The sequence below is a fragment of the Mesocricetus auratus genome, unplaced genomic scaffold (genome assembly GCF_017639785.1).
Source record: "Mesocricetus auratus isolate SY011 unplaced genomic scaffold, BCM_Maur_2.0 Super-Scaffold_100018, whole genome shotgun sequence".
Taxonomy (NCBI): domain Eukaryota; kingdom Metazoa; phylum Chordata; class Mammalia; order Rodentia; family Cricetidae; genus Mesocricetus; species Mesocricetus auratus.
Genome location: NW_024429199.1, coordinates 13,046,863 through 13,069,618, shown reverse-complemented (window position 1 = coordinate 13,069,618; position 22,756 = coordinate 13,046,863). Strand labels below are relative to the sequence as shown.

At 39.6% G+C, this 22,756-nt stretch overlaps 1 protein-coding gene across 1 annotated transcript in view; it reads left to right on the top strand.

Annotated features, from left to right (window-relative positions):
* Tbc1d32 (TBC1 domain family member 32) overlaps nt 1-22,756 on the top strand; it is a 202,417-nt gene that overhangs the window by 63,523 nt on the left and 116,138 nt on the right. Inside the window, exons 13-17 of the mRNA XM_005073305.4 lie at nt 1,288-1,380; nt 7,517-7,659; nt 10,330-10,457; nt 17,447-17,648; nt 18,493-18,575. Of these exons, the coding sequence (XP_005073362.1) occupies nt 1,288-1,380; nt 7,517-7,659; nt 10,330-10,457; nt 17,447-17,648; nt 18,493-18,575 (649 nt within the window). The remainder of the gene's footprint in view (nt 1-1,287; nt 1,381-7,516; nt 7,660-10,329; nt 10,458-17,446; nt 17,649-18,492; nt 18,576-22,756) is intronic.

Below are 22,756 nucleotides of genomic sequence, written 5' to 3'. Positions count from 1 at the left end.
GGTTTGCTCTGAATTTCTTTTTGATTTTGCTTTGCATAGTTTTATTGTAATGTGTCATGTGAACATGATTGTTTGGGGTCTGTGGGTCTAACAACTCAATCAAATCTGAATGTGGTTTTTGGGACCCCTGACGCATTTTAATAGTGGAAAATCCATCCTTAGCTTGTTAACCTTACAGAATCTGGTCATGCGAACTCTAGTTTATTGATGCTGTTACAGAGTCTATTTGTCATGAAACCTCTTGTCCAGTTGTTTTATTTGCCCTAATCTATTTGAGCTCTTTGAGAACAGACAGGGCATTATGTACTTCTCATACAATGTTCAAGGCTATGTCATATAGTTTAAAATAGTGTGGGGACAATATGAGCTCTTAAATTACAGAAGGAGTATTTCATATGATATTGCTGGCTTTTACAGAACTAGAAAAACTAGTGACTATCCTTGATATTTTTGTAGGTATTCAACTTAGCTTTACATGCTTCTCAACTATTATAAATTTAGCAGTTTATGTTCTTTTAATGATTATATTTCTCTCTATCAAGAATCCCAGCTCATTTCAAAACTGAGTTTGAGAATAACAGAGACCAGCAATCAACTTTAAATTACATAGTTTTTTTTTTCCCAGAATGTTTTAATGAAAGCTTCTATAGCAGGTCTCGGTAAACTGTAGCCTGTGGGCCAAACCTGGCCTGCCATCTGCTCTGCATGCTTGTGAGCCAGGAATGTCTTTTAACTATTAAAAAATAGACTATTTTGTGGCTTGTGGAAAATATGAATTCTCAGTACTCATGGCTTACACTATTCATTTATTTGTTGATTGTGTATGGCCACCGCATGCTACAGTAGTCAACTTGAGTGCTTGTGATTGAGAGGATTTGGACACAAAGCTGAAGTTGTTGTAACAACTTCAAGGAAGAATTTCATGGAAAAAAATGCTGACCTTGTTCTACTGTGCTAAAAAAGTTAGCTGAACCAACATATTAAGCTGAATTTTACTTATCATAGTTGAATTAACTCAAATAGCCAATGGTGAGACTCGTGCATCTGTTGTGGATTTCAATGATCATCTCCAAACAGATGTCAGAACTGTGTTTAGCAAAGCAAGACAGTGGGGCAGGAGCTCTTCTGACTGCATTCTATTCTGGAGTAATGTGTGTGGGATCATAGCTCTCTTCTGCCTGGGTTCACATAGAAACTGTGATGCAATCTTTCAGGAGAGTGGATGTAGGTAAATGTTTTTTAGGTTGTAAGCATTTTACAAATCACTTCTTTTTTTCTTTTGTAAAGAGTCCGTGTCTGTCACAAATCTGCTGGTTTTGTTTACTCAACTCATCTATTATTCACCAAGCTGTCCAAAGATGACATCAGTTGCATATTCAGGTAAATGCCCCCCCCTCCCTAAATCAATCAGATTGACTGATTGATTAATTAGTACTGGAAATGATGCATCTCTTTTAAATAGAGGGAAAGAAACATTCAAAACATTAGAAAGTTCTCTTTTTGAGTTACTTATCAATTTTGGTAAATAGGTTTATTAAGATTCCTTACACATGTAAGACATTGCATTGGTTCTGAAGTAAGCCGTGGAATTTGATTTTCTTCATAGATGTTTTAAGATAGTTATAATGTGTTAATGTTTTAATTTAGAGTCGGTTTGACTGAGAATTTTATTGTTTTCTTAATATCAATATTCTCAAAGTGATATCAAGAGAAATTTGATTGATAGATGTATTCCCATTTTGTTATTTTATGCTCTTTGTGCTTTCAAGATGTTTTCTTTGCCTTGTCTGTTTTGGTTTGTCTTACTTCAGGTTGCTTTTTTGGTGATGAAACACTATGACCAAAGCAATTTGTGGCGGGAAGAGTTTGTTTGGCTTACACTTTCATGTCAATGTTCATCATCAAAGGAAGTCAGGACAGGAACTCAAACAGGAACCTGGAGGCAGGAGCTGATGCAGAGGCCGTGGAGGGGTGCTGCTTACTGGCTTGCTCAGCCTGCTGTCTTTTTTTTTTCTCCTTTCATTATTTTTTTAAATTTTAAAAATATTTTTATTACTTTTTTTTTAGAAAAGATCTTGCTTCACATGTCAATCCCAGTTCCCTCTCTCTCCCCTCCTCCTGCACTCCCCTACCACCCGCTCAGCCTCCCACCCTATTCCCACTTCCTTCCGCATAGGGGATATCCAGAGTCTGTCATTTCGCTCAGGGCAGGGTCCAGATCCTCCCCCAAACATCCAGGCTGAGAGAGCATGCCTCTTTGTGTTATGGTCACACAAAGTCCATTTGTATGCCAGGGATAAATACTGATCTACTGCCCAGGGCCCCATAGGTTGCCCAGGTCTCCTTACTGATTCTCACACTCAGGGGTCTGGATCAGTCTCATGCTGGCCCACCAGCTGTCGGTATGGGATCCAAGAGCTCCCGCTTATTCAGGTCAGCTGTCTCTGCTGGTTTCGCCAGCCCATTCTTAGCTCATTTGCTCATCGCTCCTCTCTCTCTGTCACTGGGTCCCAGGGGTTCAGTTCAGTGTTTAGTTGTGGGTATTCGCCTCTGCTTCCATCAGTCACTGGATGAAGGTTCTAGGATGACATATAGGGTCAAGTTAATTATCAGGAATGGGCATTTATGGTAGTCTCTCCACTATTGCTTAGCTTCCCAGTTGGGTCATCCTTGTAGATCACTAGAGGTCTCACTGGTGCCAGATCTCTCTTAAAACCTGTGACTCCTTCTATTATGGTATTTCTCATCCTGCTCTCCCCCTATTCTACCCCCAACTCAACCTTCCTGTTCCCCCATGACCTACTATCTCCTCTTCTCTCTTCTTCCCAGCTCCAACTTTTCCCCACCCCCTGCCATGTTCCCAAATTGTTCAGGAGATCCTGCCTCATTCTTCTTCTCTGGGGTACTATGCATATCTCTCTTAGGTTCTTTCCTGTTTCCCAGTAGAATTGCAATGGAATTTCTGTCAGTGGAATTACAGACTGGTACTCCCCTGATCCATGTCTAAAATCCATATATGAGTGAGTATACCATGTTTGTCTTTTTGTGACTGGGTTACCTCACTCAGGATGGTTTCTTCTAGTGCCATCCATTTGCCTGCAAATTTCAAGATTCCAGTGTTTTTTTCCACTGAGTAGTACTCCATTGTGTAAATGTACCACCTTTCCTTTATCCACTCTTTACCTGAGGGGCATCTAGGTTGCTTCCAGGTTCTGGCTATTACAAATAATGCTGCTATGAACATAGTGGAACAGACATCCTTGTTGTATGAATTTGCATCTTTTGGATATATGCCTAAGAGTGGAATTGCTGAATCTTGTGGTAGATTGATTCCCATTTTGCTGAAGAATCTCGATACTGATTTCCTAAGTGGCTGTAAGAGTTGCCACTCCCACCGGCAGTGGAGTAGTGTTCCCCTTTCTCCACATCCTCTCCAGCATAAACTGTCATTGGTGTTGTTTATTTTAGCCATTCTGACAGGAGTAAGATGGTATCTCAGACTTGTTTTGATTTGCATTTCCTTGATGGCTAAGGATGTTGAGCTCTTTCTCAAGTGTCTCTCAGTCATTTTAGACTTCACTATTGAGAATTCTCTATTTAGTTCTGTACCCCACTTTTTAATTGCATCATTTGGTGTTTTGGAGACTTGCTTCTTGAGTTGTTTGTAAATTTTGGAGATTAGCCCTCTGTCAGATGTGGGGTTAGTGAATATTTTTTCCCATTCTGTGGACTGCCTTTTTGTCTTGTTGACTGTGTCCTTTGCCTTACAGAAGCTTCTCTTCAACACCTGAGATTCTCTCTTCCATCTCTTGTATTCTGTTGGTGCTGCTTGCATTTGTAGTTCCTGATCGTTTACCTAGCTTTTTTGTTTCCAGCATCCCCTCATCCTGTATTTTCTTTATTGTTTCTATTTTAGCTTCAACTGTTTGAGTTGTTTCCTTCATTTGTTTGGTCGTTTTTTCTTGGTACTCTTTAGATTCTTTAAGAGATTTGTTCATTTCTTGAATTTTTTGGTTCGTCTTTTCCTCCATTTCATGTATTTTTTTTTCCATTTCTTTAAGGAATTTCCTCATTTCCTCTTTGAGGCTCTCTATCATCTTCAGAAAATAATTTTTAAGGTCTGTCTCTTCTGCTTCATCTAAGTTGTGCTTTTCAGGTCTTGCTGGTGTGGGGTCTCTAGATTCTGGTGGATTCATGTTAGTCTTTCTATTGCTGAATGAGTTCTTAATCCTATTCAGTCTTCTTCCCGTCTCTTCTTCCAGGTTGTGCAGGTGGGGTCTTTCCTTCTTCTCTGGTCTCCTTTCCCGAAGCTGAAGCTGTGCAAACTGGAGGGTGGGGTCTGGAAGGACTGACATCTATCCTGAAGCTGGGCACGTTGGAGGGTAGGGTCTGGAATGGCTTATGACTTTCCTGTGTGGGCGGGTCTTCTTGATGCCAGGAGCAGCCCAGAAGATTGAAGGAGTGGGTGGTGGTCCAGGGAGGAGTCCCAGGAGGACCCAAGGTCTCCTGGGACTGGGCGTGCAGGTGTGGGGAGAGCTGCGGGTTGGGTCCTTGAGGACTGATGTCTTTCTTGTGTGGGCAGGTCTTCTCAATGCCTGGAGAAGCCTCTGGAAGATTGTGGGAGTGGGTGATGGACAGGGAAGGGGTCCCTAAGAGGACCTAAGTTCACCTGAAGTTGGGCTTTCTGGGGGTAGGGTGTGGAAGGACTGATGCCTTTCCTGTGTGGGTGGGTGCTCTCCATGCCAGGTGCAGGCCAGCCTGGAAGATTGAGGGAGTATGAGATGGGTGTGGGAGGGGTCCCAGAAGGACTGGAGCTCACCTGAAGCTGGGCATTCCAGAAGGTGGGGTCTCAGACAGCCTACTTTCTTATAGAACCCAGAACCATCTGCCCAGTGCTGGCCCCACCCACAATTGCCTGGACCTTCCCACATCAATTGAATTAGAAAATGGTCTATAGTCCTCTCTATAGGCTGATCTTCTTGAAGCATTTCCCCAGTTAAGGTTCCCTCTTCTCAAGTAACTCTAGCTTGTGTCAAGTTGATATAAACCCAGCTAGCACAACTGACCCTTTGTCTACTTGACACACAAACACATCACTATTAAACTACAACCTTTCCTTTCTCATTCATCCCCAAGATCTAACATTAGTAGGAATATCACAGTATATAATATTCCAAATTTTAAAAGTCCCACTGTCTTTAAAAATTCAGACACTTAAAAATTCAGTCGCTTCCCTCATCATGCAGCACTTGGGAGAGTGGCCCCTACACCTGGCCTGGGCAACACAGTAGAGGTAGCCCTAAAGATGTAGGTGTGGGAAAGCCAACCCTGAGGACATGAAAAAGGAAAACTCGCCCCACATCTTGCTCATCCCTGCAAGGGTGAACTAGCCAGGGTAGTGCTGGAGAACTCACCCGGTAGTTTTGGGGGATGATTGGGTGGGTTGGGGGGGGGATCTGGCAGACTGAACAACACTGTAACTATCTTGGCCCAGAACCAGGGTTATGAGTTGATCCACCCCAACATCCACCTCATCTACAATCTGCTGGAGCATGCAGAATGTCTTGTCCTACAGACCCAAAGCTGCAGGATGTCCATGACACAGGGCAACAGTAGAATATCCGAGAGGAACCCCATTGGGTGCTCAACATCTATAGTGTAGGAGAAACCAGAGTCCTGGAAGCAGACCAATGACTGTTTGCAATGAATGCTTGCACTTTAAGATACATGGATAAAAGGGTTTACTGTGTGACTCATTTATGTCATGCTGCACTGTCTGTGATGAGATATTTCCCCCTTTGTTCTTCTTTTTTCATCTTAAACTTTATTTTATTTTTGGGGGCTTGCAAGGGCAGAGGGTAGGTACAAAGGGATGGGGAATGAATGGGATTGAGATGAATGATGTGAAGACACAAAGAATAAATACAAAGAAAGTTTAAAAATTTAAAATATTCAGTCTTAATATAGTGGATGTCTTTTAAAATCCCAAATCTTTCAAAATTCCGAGTCACTCAACTATGGACTCCTTTCAAGTCAAAAATAAATGAAATGCTTTCTTACTTCATGAGGGAAGAATTAAGGCACAATCACATGGCTCAAATCTAAATTTAAGTCATTCCAGGATTTTTTTTGTTAAATGTAAAGAAAAAGAAAAACCCTTCATGTTTTATTGTAAATTGCCATTTACAATATTGTATATTGCAAAATTGTATATTGACCAACTTGTAAAAATGGTCAAATTATTACTATTTAAAATAACTTCTACTTTCCTTTGTATATCAATAAAAATCTTCAAGGTGAAACACAATAGCAGAAATAAAAATCTAGACCATGGTCTTCTAAAATTGGGAAATAGGTTGGAAATGCTAGAACAAATTCTGAGAACAACTGGAGTAAGTAAGACAAAAAATGGGTTGGCCTACATATTAGTCAGAGAATATTTGTATTAGCCAGTAGGTATTTTCTGTCTGTGTGGTTATCATAGTTTACTGCTCTTAATTGGGCTCCAAGACCCTCTTTTGTTTTTACAGCATCTACACAAATGGTATGCTAGCTGAAGTCCCCTGCTATATGCTTGCACAGCATCACTTATAATCAAAATGATCTTTCCTTGTTAAAAAACAATCAGTAGTTTGGCTTAGTGTTTAGTTGACTATCTGTCTTCTCACACTGCAATGCTTGGTGCGTTGTTCAGTAGGCATTTACTTGATCATGTGAATAAGCTATGTGCTAGTAGATAGTGTTTGCCATTGGAAACAGGGTTTCTCATCTGGAACTGATTTAAAAAGAAATTGCTAAATCCTTTTTGTTGAGGTTCACTTATGAACTTAGCATGCTTATGGAATGAAGACTACTGTAACATGAATTAAAAACCCTGATAGTTTTGTACTGTTTCTTTCTAGGCCACTCATATCACATTCATGTGAGGAGGTTTGATTAACCCTCTAATATTAAAACATCCCATTTATTTCAGTGGCCATTCCAACCATGTCACAGTTTGCACACTTTTGGCTTTCTAGGTCGGTTTTCAAGGAGGAACTCCCTGTTTTCCCTGCCCTTTGGAATAGTGCCTTCTGGAAGTGTCAGTTCTGTTTGGCTTCTTTCTGCTCATAGTTTTATCTACATGCTTTAATTTCCTGCTAAGCTCATATACCTGAGTGCATCACAAAAATGAACAAAAGTGAATATAGTGAATTTGTTTTCTTGGAAGCAAAAAGTTGATTCTTCTTTCAGCCATATCTTCTTCAGTATCAATGTTTCATTTAGTGTCTAACTGAAGAATGTTATATTGTCTTTTGTCATCTTTTTTTGTATTAGACTGAAGAGATAGTAAGCTGATTGAGATGGTAAGTTTAAGTTTCAGGCTGTAGTTGTCATCTTCTGAGCTTTCCATGTATGATTTTTAGGTCAACTAGATTTCCTGTGAACTTTGTGGAATGGTAGATCATACACAGTGAAAAGCAGTTCTAAGGCAGTGTTTTGACGTTCACCTTTTTTTTTTTTTTCTGTTTCTCAGAGAATTATTCTCCTGCAAGTATGGTGACTGACATCTTGCGGATCCTCTGTGACCAGAAAGAGTGTGCTGTTGAGTGCTTATACAACAGCACAGTGACAGAGGCACTTCTCCAGCCCATTCACAACTTGATGAAAGGAACTGCGGTGGGTGTCACCAACAAGGAAAGGAACCTCTTCAATGACTAGTATAGGTTCATATTCGGTGGATCTTTATTTCTGACGTGGTGGAGATGTTTTATTATATGAATTGTTTTGCTCATATGGATCCTTATTTGTTAAATCATAGTTTGTACAGTTATTTGATGTATTAGTTATGACAGGAGGCGGGATTGCACATACTACTACATCTTATTTTTTTTTCCAATCAAACTTAGATCTGTTGATGTGAAAAACTTAGGAAAAAGTTATTCTATTAAGAAGCTATTTGCCTTGTGACTGTAATAAATCTTGTGAATGTCTTAAGTATTTTAACGACAGTTTTATAGCTTTTGGAAATATGATTATTTTCCCGAAGAGCCAAGTCTGCAAAGTAGGAAGAACTAGTGTGAGAAAGAAGGCGTGTGTAGCCCAAGGGCTAAACAGTTCACACTGTCTTCACGGTTCACACTGTGTGCTCTCACGCTGTCTTCACAGTCACACTGTGTGCTCTCAGAGCTGATGAGAACAGTTCACACTGTCTTCACGGTCACACTGTGTGCTCTCACGCTGTCTTCACAGTCACACTGTGTGCTCTCACGCTGTCTTCACAGTCACACTGTGTGCTCTCAGAGATGATGAGAACAGCCACAGCCACGCTGTCTTCATGGTTCACACTGTGTGCTCTGAGAGCTGATGAGAACAGCCACGCTGTCTTCACAGCTCACACTGTGTGCTCTCACGCTGTCTTCACAGTCACACTGTGAGCTCTCAGAGCTGATGAGAACAGCCACACTGTCTTCACAGTCACACTGTGTGCTCCTCACGCTGTCTTCACAGCTCACACTGTGTGCTCTCAGAGCTGATGAGAACAACCACGCTGTCTTCACAGCTCACACTGTGTACTTCCTTATGCTAGAGAATTTCACCAAAGAGTAAACTGAGGCTGTGGGAAGCACCTGCCCATGCCGGACACCCAATACCTGGTGAAGCTGGTGTCCTCACCAGGATAGCCCTGTGTCCAACAAAGCTCTACACTTCTCTGACTTAGACTTCTTGTCGGTGACTTAGAGTACACGAGGAGGTTCATGTCTATTATCTGCTTTGCAGGATCTTTACCTGTTTCTTTGCCCTCCTGGGCCACACTTCATTGGGTTATAAAATACTTCATTGATTGTTGCTTGCTGTATAAATGTCACTGGTTTTAACTTTGCATTTACCAAATTGTCTGTGTATGTATATTGTTTACATTTTCTAAACAAAGTTATGGTATGCTCATTCTGTTTTTTCAAGTGTCCCCTCCCTGAATGAAACCTGCTGTGCTTGAATACATGCCTCCTGTGCAGACTAAGGTGTTTTCTTCTCTTCTCTGCATTCCTGTGTTATGTTCTTCTATAGTTGTCCTTGTGTTGAAATGATTATTTGCATTTTTTGGTACTACATTTATCCATGCATCCATCCGTCCTTCCGTCTGTTCATTTGGGAGTGAATTCACATGCTATGTTCACATGTAGAGATCAGGTGACCACTTGTGCAACCCTTTTCTTTTTCCACTACATGGGACCCAGGGATTTGATCTCAGGTCATCAGGCTCGATGGCAAACGCTCTTACCCTGTGTGCCATCTTGCTGGTTTTGAGTTGTCTTTCTTGAGTGTAGACTAGGCCACTGATACAAAGTTAGACATCTAGTACCTAAGTTAAGACATTGAGCCCCTGCTCTGGCAGTGCTAAGTTTTGGTTATTACCAATCCAGAAGACAGTAAGGCATGCCTGTAAGAAGACTGCTCTCATCACTGTCTAAACAGCAGATATTTAACATGAGCAACAGAAACTTCTAAAGCAAAACTGTATGCATGACAGAATATTTGGGCACAGATATAACATTACATTAATATATATGAGAGAAGGAACACGTTCTATGTAGAAGTTTAAAGAAAAGTAGTTTATATGAAAATAGATTACCTATAACAGTTGGCTGGGTAGTCCGGTGTGTGTGTGTGTGTGTGTGTGTGTGTATGTGTGTGTGTGTGTGTGTGTCTACATCTCTATATTTTCTGTGTGCATATATACACACAATACACACACATATATACATCCATAAACACACTCATATACACACATACATGCATACATACATATGTATATACAAACACACACGTGTACACACACACACACATACACACACATACTCACATACATATGATTTTTCCCCCTTGGGACAGAGTTTCCATATACAGTCTATGCTGAGTAGTCAATCTTTACCTAGTTAGTTATATAAGGGGATTATACCAATATGACAAAATCATAGTGCATTAGACACCATATGTATCATGATAAATCTTTAGGAATGTCCTAACTGAAAAGAAAAGACACTGCAGGTGGGAAGGGAGCCATAGCATTTGGTATCCAGGATGATCCATGAAGCTGTAATAGAGGCAGTGATTCACAGTAGCTGGCTTAGGTGAAAATCATGGATTTATTTGCCTCATCAGCTCCGCTGGTAAAAACATAGAGTCTAATGACACATTTGACTCAGACATATTGTTTCACAAGCAGAAGTCATTAAGGTCTCTGTTGTTGTGGCAACCGTATAACTTTATTAGACTATGTACCTCCCCTGCCGCATCATAAAACTATATGACTTGTCTTGTCTTTTTTTTTTTTTTTTTAATGTGCAGGCTGCTCCAGATTATTCCGAAACAGCTTTAATTCACATAGCTGATATTTTGGCAAGAATTGCTTCTGTGGAAGAAGGACTTATTTTACTTCTTTACGGAGAAAATATGAACTCTTCTGAAGAAGTAAGGTGCGTGGACATGTTAATCTGTGTAACTATTTATGTATGGTTAGGTTTCCCAAGCCGGTACTAGTGACATATTAAGTCAGCGTTGATATAATCTTTTAAAATATTTATCTATTGTTTTTATGAGTATACAGGTGTGAGTGCCTGCATGAGTTTGGGTGCGCCATGTGCATGCACATCCCCTGGAGGGCAGAAGAGGGTGTTGGGTACCCTGAAAGTAGAGTTACTTATGGTAATTACTGTAGTAGTTACTTATAGTAATTGCAAGGATTACTACACAATCTTAGCTCACTATTATGTAGCAGGCAGCTTTCCGGATGGGAATCCACACTTTCTTACCTGCTCCCCAAGACCCTCTTACAGACTTTTGAAGCCTCAGATCTGTGGTGTCAGTCAGACAGATTCAGAGGAGAAGCCACACCCCCCTTCCCTCCTCTGCTGTCACTCAGTCCTAGCTCCTCCTTTGCCACTGGTAGCCCAGGGGTCTGCACTTCTGATGGTGTGATACTTGGGCAAACCTGTGAACCTATAAATGTGTCTACTCTGGTTTGTAAAAATGACACCATATCCTTTACCCTAAATCTCAGTTCTTAACTACCACATGGATGTTTTCTTGTGGTTGTACAGAATGAAGCATCATTGTATTGTAGCTGTATATTCTTACTTACTTTGCTGTGATTTATTCAGACTGCCCCTCCCCCTTGTTGGTAGATAGCTAGTTGTGCTCTAGTTCCTGTCTCTATAAATGACATTGCCACAGGCAGTCTCCGTTCTCTTTAGCCTATTGATATGATGAATTATGTTAAGTTTTTGGAGAATTCTGCTTTATTTTCTTTAAAGATTTATTCATCTTTGTATATGAGTGCCCTATTGGCATGTATGCCTGCATGACAGAAGAGTGCATCAGATACTATTATAGATGGTTGTGAGCCACCATGTAATTGCTGAGAATTGAACTCAGGACCTCTAGAAGAGCAGCCACTGAGCCATCTTTCCAGGCCTGACATTAATTGGTTTTTTAAGTGCCAAGCAGTCTTACTCAGGGAGTAAATCATGCTTGGTTGGGAATATTCCTCTTCCCCACTGTGGCGTTGAGTTTCTTGTGGGTACAGAGGATCTTTGCCATGCTGACACATAATATCAGCCGCTGAAACCCAGAATATCTTTGTTGTTTGATATTAATACAAAGCTGGTTTCGTAAGTTAGAAATGATACCTCCTGTTTCTGTCTTTTGAAAGGAATTGTAGAGAACTGTTATAACTTCTGTAAGTATTTGGCAGAATTCATCAGTGAGACAATAAGTGGCGTTTGTTTAATTACTTAATTTCTTTGTTAGGTGTATAGACCTGTTCAGAATTACTTCATTTGGTGTGAAATTTAGCAGGTTGTGTCTGTCAAAGAAATGTTGCCGTTATTTATTAATGGTTAAGAGTTGCCAGTAATGTGTTCTGGGTATCTTGTTAGTGCTGTGGTATCAGCAGTGAAAAATCTCTGCTCTCATTCTGGTACTAGTCATTTTTACTTCGTTGTTATTATTATTAGGGCTAACTTGAAACTTACCAAGTTTATGGCTTTTTCCAGAAGGTCAGTTCTTGATCTTGTTGATTGTGTGTGCACATACATGTGTTCATAGGCATATACATGTGTAGATACATGTGGGTATCAAAGGACAACACTGTGGAGTTTGTTTTGTTCTTATGCGTTGATATAGGTTTCAGGGAATCAAACTCAGGCTATTGCAATTGCTTTTACATGCTGAGGAATCTTGCTGGCCTCTGTGTGTGTGTGTGTGTGTGTGTGTGTGTGTGTGTGTGTGTGTGTGTGTGTGTATGTGTGTGTGTGTGCTTAAGCAGAACATCTTATTCCTATTGGAGCACAGTAAATTTTTTTCACTTCCATGGATAATGAAGTTGTCATCCTGTATTTTCTCAGTTCTTCCATTTATTCTTTATTTGTTCCTTTGGTTTCTTTTATTACTCCTTAGATGTTTCAAAACGCTGTTGTAACTGTTACAAGGGCAGTTGTCACTTGTGGTCTTTATATTGTATTGAAAGTGCCTTAGCATTTTTCTGGGAATGCCCTAATGAAGCCTTTTGCAATTACCTGCCTGAAAAACACAACCACCTCAGCAGAGATGGAGTGGAAGCTGTGCTGGATCTCAAACATCAGTGTGTCCATTTTGATGTCATCTTCCCTCCTGTTTGTCTGTCTTTCCTTCTCTCTCTCTCTCTCTCTCTCTCTCTCTCTCTCTCTCTCTCTCTCTCTCTCTTCCTTCCTTCTCTCTATCCCTCTATCCTCTCTTCTTCCCTACCTCTCTCTCCCCTCTCTCTTTCTTTCTCCCCCTCTTCCCTTCTCCTCCCCTCCCCCTCTCCTTCCCTCCCCCTCTCTTCCTTTTTTTTTTCTTTCCCAAGACAGGGTTTCTTTATAAATCCCTGGCTATTCTAGAATTAGCTCTGTAGACCATGCTGGCCTCAGAGATCTACCTGCCTCTGCCTCTTGAGTGCTGAGATTAAAAGTATGCCACCTCCACCAGGTCCTCCTGTGTTACTTGCTCTCTGTGCCTTCCAAGAAGTACCTGGGCTAGCGATTTTAAGTGGAATCTGAAGGATAACGCTTTTCCTTAAACTTACTTCCAAGCAGGTCTTACTTTCAGTCCTGGTTTTTTTTCCAGAGATATTTAAGTCATCATTACTGTCCCCCCCCCACTAATGTTTTAGAAGTTAATTAGATGATTTCTGACTTTTGTATATGGCTGGTGATTGATGTTTTCTAAGTCCTGGTTTACTGTGCTCTTCTGTATTCCAGGTTCCAAAGTTTCCTCTTTATCCTTTCCCTTTTCTTTGTCCTTGAGGATTCCTACACATTTACTCATGCATTTTAGTGTTTATGGAGGTAACAGATAGTTGTTATGCATTCAATTTGTCCTTTTTAGCTGGAGATGCTGAGTACATAATGATTTTTTTTAATGAGGAAGATTTTTATTTTGTCATGAATTCTAAGATCTCCTTAATCTATTACTTAATCCTTTAGAAATGTAGTTTTTTTCATTTTTAAAAATAAGATCTTACTGATACCAGAAAGCAGCCTTGATCCCCTCAGCTAGTCAGTTGTAACTGCATGTAGTAAATCCATTAACACGAATGGACTTGAGCCTGGTTAATCTTGTTGTGTAATGTTTTTATTTATTTGCATGTTTTTGTAATAAAGTTTTATACTTTTATAAATTAAAAAAATAAAGTTACTAGAAAAACAAAATGAATGTGAGTATGCTTGGCACTAATAATATAAAAACTTAGTTTTTCTGTTTCTATATGAATATTGTTAACTTGGATGAAATCAGGGTTTTGATGTATAATGTGGGTTTTTTGTTTTTTGTTTTTTCAGACAGGATTTCTCTGTGTAGCTTTGGATTCTGTCCTGGAACTTGCGTTGTAGACCAGGCTGGCCTCGAATTCACAGAGATACTCATGTCTCTCTACTTCCCTCCTGAGTGTTGGGAGTGGTTTTGTTTTAAAGAAAGGCTTTCTCTTTGAAGTTAGACAAACACGATATAATTAATAGAAGTGACCCCGAATCATCACTATGTAAAGTTCTTACCCATTGTTTCCTTAGGAGAAAGACTGGAATATTTGCAAATGCAATTAACAAGAGTCTGGCTCTTTTTTTTTCTTCACAATGTGAGGCTCCAAAGGATGCTGTAACGATAAGCGACACACTTACTGAAAGTAAAACTAAGTATTTATTGTAGAAATTACTCACAAGATACCAAACAAGTAACCCAGATGAGCCAAGTAGTTTTCCCGCTGCCGAACCGGAAGCCGAACTCCCGGAAAAGAGACCAAGACTTCCTGTGTGCTGTCTTTTATGCCTTCCCCCGTAACACCCCCTAGCCATGCCCACAAGTGGGCCTGGCTAGTGACGTAGTTCACCGCCTATGTACGTATACGTCTTTACGTCCGGCCATATACGTCTTTAGTCATGCCTAAAATGGGTGTGGTTAGTGGTGTGGTAAACCGCCCTTTTATTACCTCATCCATATGCGCCTCTAGTAAGTCACATGGTTAATGGCGGCATACAGGCTTTCTCCTACAACAATGGAGTGAGCAGTTAGCTAGCTGTAGAAGGGAATTGGGGGACCAGAAATGGCTTAGCAGGGAAACGTGCCACTTGCCAAGCCTGATGACCTGTGTTTATTTCCCAAAGGACTCATACACTCACATGACAGAACCCCAGACAGCTGATTCCTACAATTGTCCTCTGATCTCCAGGTTGTTGTGTGTCTGGTGTGTGTGTGTGCGTGCATTTTTATAGACTGCTTATGCTGTTGGCTTTATGACATATTATTAAGTGAGAAAGAGAAAGCAGAGACAGGGCAGTTGGGTCATCCATTTGTTTATTGCTTAGGGGGGGAATTATTGATGACATCCTGAAAGGCAATGAAAACAGTTATTTCTAGGGAACAGAAGATAAGAACAAAAGTGTATGTGGACAAATGATCAATACACTGGTCATACTTAGGTTTTACTTTATAATTAAGTAACTGCTTAGGCTCTAAATGTTAAACAAATTAAAAAGAAAAAACTCAGAAATTTTAAAACCTACAAAGCAAGTAAGTAAACTTTAACAGTCATGTTAGTGACAAATTCATGAAGAAAGAAAATTACTTCAAGTAACTTCTTCATTATTGAACTTGTAGTGGAGTGTAATGTAAGTGAGCTAATCTTCAATATCAACTGCATTTGGTATGTTTAGAAGCATTATTGACGTTATTTTGAAATTGTTATGGATAATGAATGAATAGTTAATAGCATTGCTAACTAAGATTTTTTTTAGTGTAAGATATAAAAGCATAAAATTAAAGGAACAAGTAAAATCTTGACTATTCAGTTCATACTGGAAATGCAGTTATGAACTTACTTTTTCTTTTAAAAAGCTACACTTTTTTTTTTTGAGATCACCACCATGGAAAAGGCTTAGAAGCAATGATATTATTGACAGTGAGCAGATACCTTGCATTGTGGTATCTCTGTATCCTGTGGGTTGTTTTGTTTTGTTTTGTTTTTGTCTGTTTGTTTGTTTTCCTAAGAGGAGACATGAAGCCTTGAAGAAATGACTGTTTCTGTGTCAGGGATAAGAAGTATACAGAATCATCCTTGCCTAATTTTGTTTCTAGAAATCAAACTATTTAAAACTATCAGGATAGGGCTAAAAGTATCTCAAGGGATATTCTAATGTTTTAAAGATGATGAGGATCAAACAATAATGGGTGCAATAAGGTATAAAATATTAGGTCTATAAACATGGATTTAAGAAGTATTAAAATAATAAAATATAAAAATGGTAAAAGTAAAGCACAAATGGACTGAATAGTTTCTTAATGAGGTTGCTGTGACACCAAGTACATTTATTATTTTGCAAATTGATAAATATTAGATCATTTTTCCAACTTTCCTTTCCACATTGTATTTTTAGCAAGTTACACAGGAAAAGTTCTTTGTGGAAGAACGCTAGTTAGTAAATACATACAAAATTCTCGAATCAGAAAAGATGCATGTAGTATTTCTTCATAAAATCTTGGTAATCATCATAATAGTGGCTGAAATCATCAGGTGAAAAACCTTTCTTACTAGAAATGTCAGACTGGTGCCATCTGCCAAACGAATTTTTAGTATAACCTAAATTGGGGTCATCAGATAAGTGCTTCATGAAGGAGGCACACACCATCAATGAAGTTATTTTGTCAAGGAGGGATAAAGAACTAAATAGTAAACATTGAGATCTAACAATCTTATAGAACATTTGGGGAACTAGAAAATGGGTTGGAAGATACTATGGGATAATGGTCATACAAATATAAAATTATCTGAATCATGACCTGGCCCAAAAAAAAAACAAACAAACAAACAAAAAAAAAACCACGCAGGGAGTTTCAATCACCCAGCACAACCTATAGGACTTGTATGAAATATAATTTACACAAAGCTATCTAAATAAAATGGCATCTTTAAGACAATAAAGAGAAGTTTGATGTGGGCTGTCTCACTAAAAATTACAGTTTTTATGTGGATATATTCATTTGAAATGGAAATTTTGTTATTTAGAGACATACACTGGGTTACATGTACAGAACAAGGATGGTAAAATGTTGGTAATGCCACTGGACAAAGGTACCTGGAGACTTGAGTGTTCTCTAAGTTTAATGCTTGTTTCTGTTTTGCCATCTGTTTTTCAAGCCTAGAAAAAGTATTAACATTGCTTTTCTCTGGAGTTAGGCTAGGTTATCTTGTTTTTTTCTTAATATTATATGTAATATTGTGCAAGTTACTTTTGTAACCGTGCATGTATTTTCTGAACTGTAAACTTCAAAGGATTATAGAAAAATCTACATAAGCACATTAAAATACTTAAAACAATAACTTTCACATTGGAAGCATTTTTTTGTTTTGTGTTTTGAGACAGGGTTTCTCTCTGCCTTTGGAACCTGTCTTGGAACTTGCTTTGTAGACCAGGGTGGCCTCAGACTCACTGAGATCCACCTGTCCCTGCCTCCTGAGTGCTGGGATTAAGGGTCTGCACCACCAGCTCCTGGCTCATTGGGAGCATTTTGTCTGTGCCATTATTATTTCCAGGAAAGCAATCTTGAGCTTTGAGGTAAGGTGGCTGTGTTGTTATTGTGACGAGGGAGGTAGCAACGATAAGAGGTGCTCACTGGAAAAGCAAGAACAGTCATGTGTGACCCTGGATGCATGGCATCTGTCTCTCCTAAGTGTGTGCAGATTTGCTGTCTCCCTGTCTGATTACCTTTTCTCGTGATCCGCTGAAACGGTCATGCTCACATTGGTGCATCAGGCATATTGACTTGTTTTCAGAAATCTATGCGATATCTAAAAGAGAACTAGCAAGTGAGCTGCGTTGAGACGGGCTGTTTTGCTGGTGCTCCATGAAGCTAGGGCTGCTTGGCTTTGTAATCACATCTGTGATCTCTTTCTTAGCCCTACAGGTGCTCATATAATAGCCAAGTTTTCAAAGAAACTTCTTGATGAAGATATTTCTGTTTTCTCTGGATCGGAACTGTTGCCTATAGTTAAAGGAGCTTTTATTTCTGTGTGTCGCCAAATATATGGCACATGTGAAGGCTTGCAGGCGCTGCTTCCTTATGGTCTACACGAATCTATAGCAAGGGCATGGAGGAAGGTAGGTATAATAAACCTTTCCTCCCTGCAGGTCTTTATTTCAGTTACTGGCATCACTGTATAATACCTTAATGTGCACAGGATTTTGTTTTGTTTTGTTTTGTTTTTTCAAGACTGGTTTTTCTGTGTGTTGCTTTGTCAACCAGGCTGGCCTCAAACTCAGAACTCAGAGATCTGCCTGCCTCTACCTTCCTAGTGCTGTGATTAAAGGTGTATGCTACCACCACCTGGTATGGACAGGATATTTTAATAGGACATGTATCTCTCTCTTTTTCTCTCCCTCCCTCCCTCCCTCCCTCCCTCCCTCCCTCCTCCCCCCCTCTCTCTTTCTTTTCTTATTTGAAACAGGGTCTCACTATTTAGCTCTAACTGGTCTGGAACTTACTATATAGACAATGCTGGCCTTGAATTTTCAGAGGTCTACCTTCCTCTGCCACCCGAGTGCCGGTGTTAAAGGTGTGTGCCACCATGCCAGGCTAAGGATGACTTCTTTTGGATTTGTATTAGCTATTCCTGCTTCTTATCTTGACACAGAACGACTTCAAACCCTACTCTTTTAGTAGGTCTAGCTTTAGCTGAGTTTCTCTGTGCACAGATTCACAGTCTTCTGTGGAGGTTATGATTTCAAGAACATAATAGAGCAGGAGCCATGTGTAGTCCAGGGGATTGCTTAGCCTTTTAACTTCATTGAGCCAGATAATTTAATTTTGAAAGCAATTGTGTTAAAATGCATTAAGGATAAAAAAAAAAGTAAAACTACAGTATTAGAGATCTTGTGAATAGTGCTGTAAGTTAGAAAAGCAGGGAAACAAACTAGTCTGTTTTTTCTTTTTTCTTTTTTTCAGACAAGCTTGCTATCAGAAAGGATCCCCACTCCAGTAGAGGGCTCTGACTCAGTTTCCTTATTGAGCCAGGAATCTCCCAACATGTAAGTATAATGTTCAGTATCTCTCTATTGTGTTTGTTGGAATAATTTAGACATAACTGAAAATCATTTGAATACTCTGGTAAAACATTTGTCAGGAAGTTAAACTATATGCATATAGGTTTGAGGAAAATTATACTTTTTATTATTTATAGATTATGTGATACTTGTAGCCATTAACAAATATAGAAATATTAAATAGGTTTTACTCTTGTTTATTTATAGTTCGTGTTAGGAAGCTTGATGTATTGTAAAGTTTATAGAAAAATTGGAAAATTATCAAATACTAAAATTGGAAAACTAATTTGCATGTAGAGGTAAAATGATTTCAAATGCTGGTGAAATCCATTTTACTTGCTTTTCAAAATATTGTAAGAGTGCAGTGTAATTAGGTTTGGCACTAATTAACTAAGTAAATTAATATTTCTGTGTAGTTATGCTTTTACATAAATATTAATCTATATGATGGTAGGTTAACAAGGAACATATTAAACTACAGTTTCATGATCTCATGTTTTTATTTTAGTTTTATGGTTGAGTGTTGGCACAATATGAAACATAGTAGGGATAGTCTTTTTTCCCATTTTTTAAATTGTACTGTACGTTTTTTCCCCATTCCCATTCTCTCCTCCCCTCTCCCCTTTTGCCCTCCACCTCTGCCTTCCACACTCAGAATTTACTGAGGAGATCTTGTCTTTTTTCCCCTTCCTATGTGGATCCATATATGTCTCTCTTAGGATCCTCTTTGTTACCTAGGTTCTCTGGGGTTGTGGCCTGTAGTCTGCTTATCCTTTGCTTTATGTCTAATATCCACTTATGAATATTTGTCTTTCTTTGTATGTGTTACCTTACTCAAGATGATTTTTCCTAGTACCGTCCATTTGCCTTCAAATTTCCTGATGTCATTGTTTTTAACAGCTGAGTAGTACTCATTTGTAAATGTACTGCATTTTCTTTATTCATTCCTTGGTTGAGGGACATTTAGGTTGTTTCCAGGTTCTGGTTATTATGAATAAAGCTGCTATTAACATAGTTGAGTAAGTGTCCTTGTGGTATGATTGAGCATCCTGTGGGTATATGCCCCAAAGTGATACTACTGGGTCTTGTGGTAGATTTATTCCCACTTTTCTGAGAAACTGCCACATTTACTTCCAAAGTGGCCGTGCAAGTTTGCACTCCCACCAGCAATGGAGAGGTGTTCCCCTTGTTCCATATCCTCTCCAGCATTACCTGCCACTTGTGTTGATTTTAGCCATTCTGACAGCTCTTAGGTGGAATCTCAGAGTCATCTTGATTTGCTCTGCCCTGATAGCCAAGAATGTTGAACATCTCCTTAAGTGTTTCTTGGCCATTTGGCCATTTGAGAATTCTGTTTAGATCTGTACCCCATTTTCTAGTTGGATTATTTGACTTATTGATATCTGGTTTCTTTTTTTTTTTTTTTTTTTTTTGGTTTTTCGAGACAGGGTTTCTCTATGGCTTTGAAGGCTGTCCTTGAACTAGCTCTTGTAGACCAGGCTGGCCTCGAACTCACAGAGATCCGCCTGCCTCTGCCTCCCAAATGCTGGGATTAAAGGCGTGCTCCACCAACATCCGGCTTGATGTCTGGTTTCTTGAGCTGTTTATATATTCTGGAAATCAGTCCTCTTCAGCTATGGAGTTGGTGAAGATCTTTTCTCATTCTGTAGACTGCTGTTTTTTTCTATTGATGGTGTCCTTTGCCTTACAAAAATTTTTCAGTTTCCTGACATCCCATTTATTAAGTGTTAATCTTGGTGCCTGTGCTATTTTTGTCCTGGCCAGGAAGTTGTTTCCTGTGGCAATAAACTCAAGGCTGCTTCCTACTTTCTCTTCTGTCAGGTTCAGTGTATCCTGCTTTATGTTGCGGTCTTTGATCCACTTTGATTTAAGTTTTATACAGGGTGATAGATATGGATCAATTTGCATTCCTCTACATGCCAGCATCCAGATATGCAAGCACTATCTGATGCAGATGCTTTCTTTTTTTCCACTGTATAATTTTGGTTTCTTTTAAGGACTGGTGGGTGGTGTCTTCCCTGAAGTCCCTGGGACTACTCTGGCCTCTAGTAAAGCTGTAGGCCCTAGTGTGGAGCCCAGGGGAGGGGGTGTGGTCTGGGGTTGTTGGACAGGCTTTAGCAAGTGTTTTCTGGTAATGGGCTGTTCTTACCTGTAATTCTTAGATCCTGCCTGGCCTCTGGTGAAGTCAAACACTTCTTCCAGATAGTAGGCTGGGATATGGAGCCAGGGTAGCAGAGTGGAGGGTGCAGTCTGGGGCTGTTGGTCGGGCTTTAAGGAGTATTATGGGGTGGTGGTCTGTGTCTTAACTGGGGTCCCCAGATTTGCCCTGGTCTCTGGTAAAGCGGACGTCTTTTTCAGATGTTGTAGGCCAGGATGTGGAGCCCAGAGGATGGAGCAGTACCTGATTTCTTGAGTGAATGAAGGATGGGATTAGTGAATGGGTCTTTCTGTAGTTCAAGTTACTGTGAGTAAGAGTTAGCTTAATTAGAAAACAGTAAAATAATAGCAATCTGTAAAAATTAATCATTTTTGCCTTGAAGTTAAGCATTTTGCAATTACATTTTATTGATTTATTTGCTTATTTATTTTCACTTTTTTGGAACATAGGATCCTGCTCCAGCTTCCCATTCAGTGGTGCCTATAGTGCTAGAGAATGGAGAAGCTGATGCTCAGCAGTGGTGGACTATTCATGTCCTTCTTTCTAATCTAGGCATTGCCTCACAACACCAAATTTCTAATAGGCTGATCTAAGTATTGTCACACTATGTGAAATTACCACTGTGTGATTTTAGAGAAAATATAATCACAGAGAAAAAGAAAAGATGTCAAATTGGCCCCATCCAGCCATCAAAGGAAACTACAAAATTGGAGGCCAAAATTACAGAGGGATTCTTTGATCTGCAAAGCTCAGCCATGATACCATGGAATTCATCACCAGGGACTGTATTTCCATTGACAGTATCTTGCTACTTGTCTTAGTCAGTATTCTTTTGCTGTGAAGAGACATGGTGACCATGGCAACTATCATAAAAGAAAGTATCTAATTGGGTCTCACTCACAGTTTGTGAGGTTTAGTGCATAATAACGGTGAAAACATGGTGGCACACAGGCAGACGTGGTTCTGGAGAAGTAGCTAAGGGTTCTACATCCAAATACACAGGCAGCAGGAGAGAGAGAGAGACACTGGGAATGGCATGGACTTTTGAAACCACAAAGCCCACTTCCAGTGACAGGCTTCCTCTAGCCTTAAAGGCAAGGCTGCTTCAGTAGGACCATCCCTCCTCATTGCCCTCAAGTAGTGCTGTTCCCTGATGACAAAGCATTCAATTCCTGAGCCTGTGGGGCCATTCTTATTCATACCACAGCACTACTGGAGAGCAGGTCACTTCATTTGCCATTGCCCCTCTCCAAAGGGAAAGGGCAATAAAACTCAATGGCCCAGATCTTCTGTCCCCCTTATTAAAATTTACAGGACAGTTAAATAGTTCCAGAGAAGAACTATTAAAGCATGTCATCACTTACTTTCCAGAATGGCTTATATTCTTACATCATGTAATGGGGCCATTCACATGATTTTTTTTTCTGTTTCATTTGTGTTAAATGTAGAAACTTTTTAAAATTGATTTTTATCTTCTTTAAGGACTAATACTTCATATGTATATTCCTGTTTGAATGACTTGGTTTAAGTTTTCTAAAATTTTTTAATGTTTTATTAGAATATATTAGTTGTACATAACATTGGTCTTAATTATGACATTTTCATGAATATATAATGTATTTCTATAATATTGACCTTCTCTCATTCCTTTTCTACTCCAATCCTGCTAATTCTCTTCTGTCCTCAACTAATTCCCTTCTGCTTTCAAGGTTGGGTGGTAACCCAGTCAGGAGCATTAGGGTTGTTTATGGGAACAAGGATGAGGGTTTGGAGCATGGACACTTGACTGGAGGTTACACCATTGAAAAGAATGTCTTTTCCACTACTACCACAATTAGCTGCCTATAAACCTCCAGGCGGGGGTAAGCCTTTGCATCAACGTCACATTAAGAAATAAGAAAGAGACTTTATAAAAAGAGAAGTTTAGGTCTGAAGTAAGCCCAGACTTAGTTCTCCACTTCTCTTCCTGTCTGCCACATGTATGTAG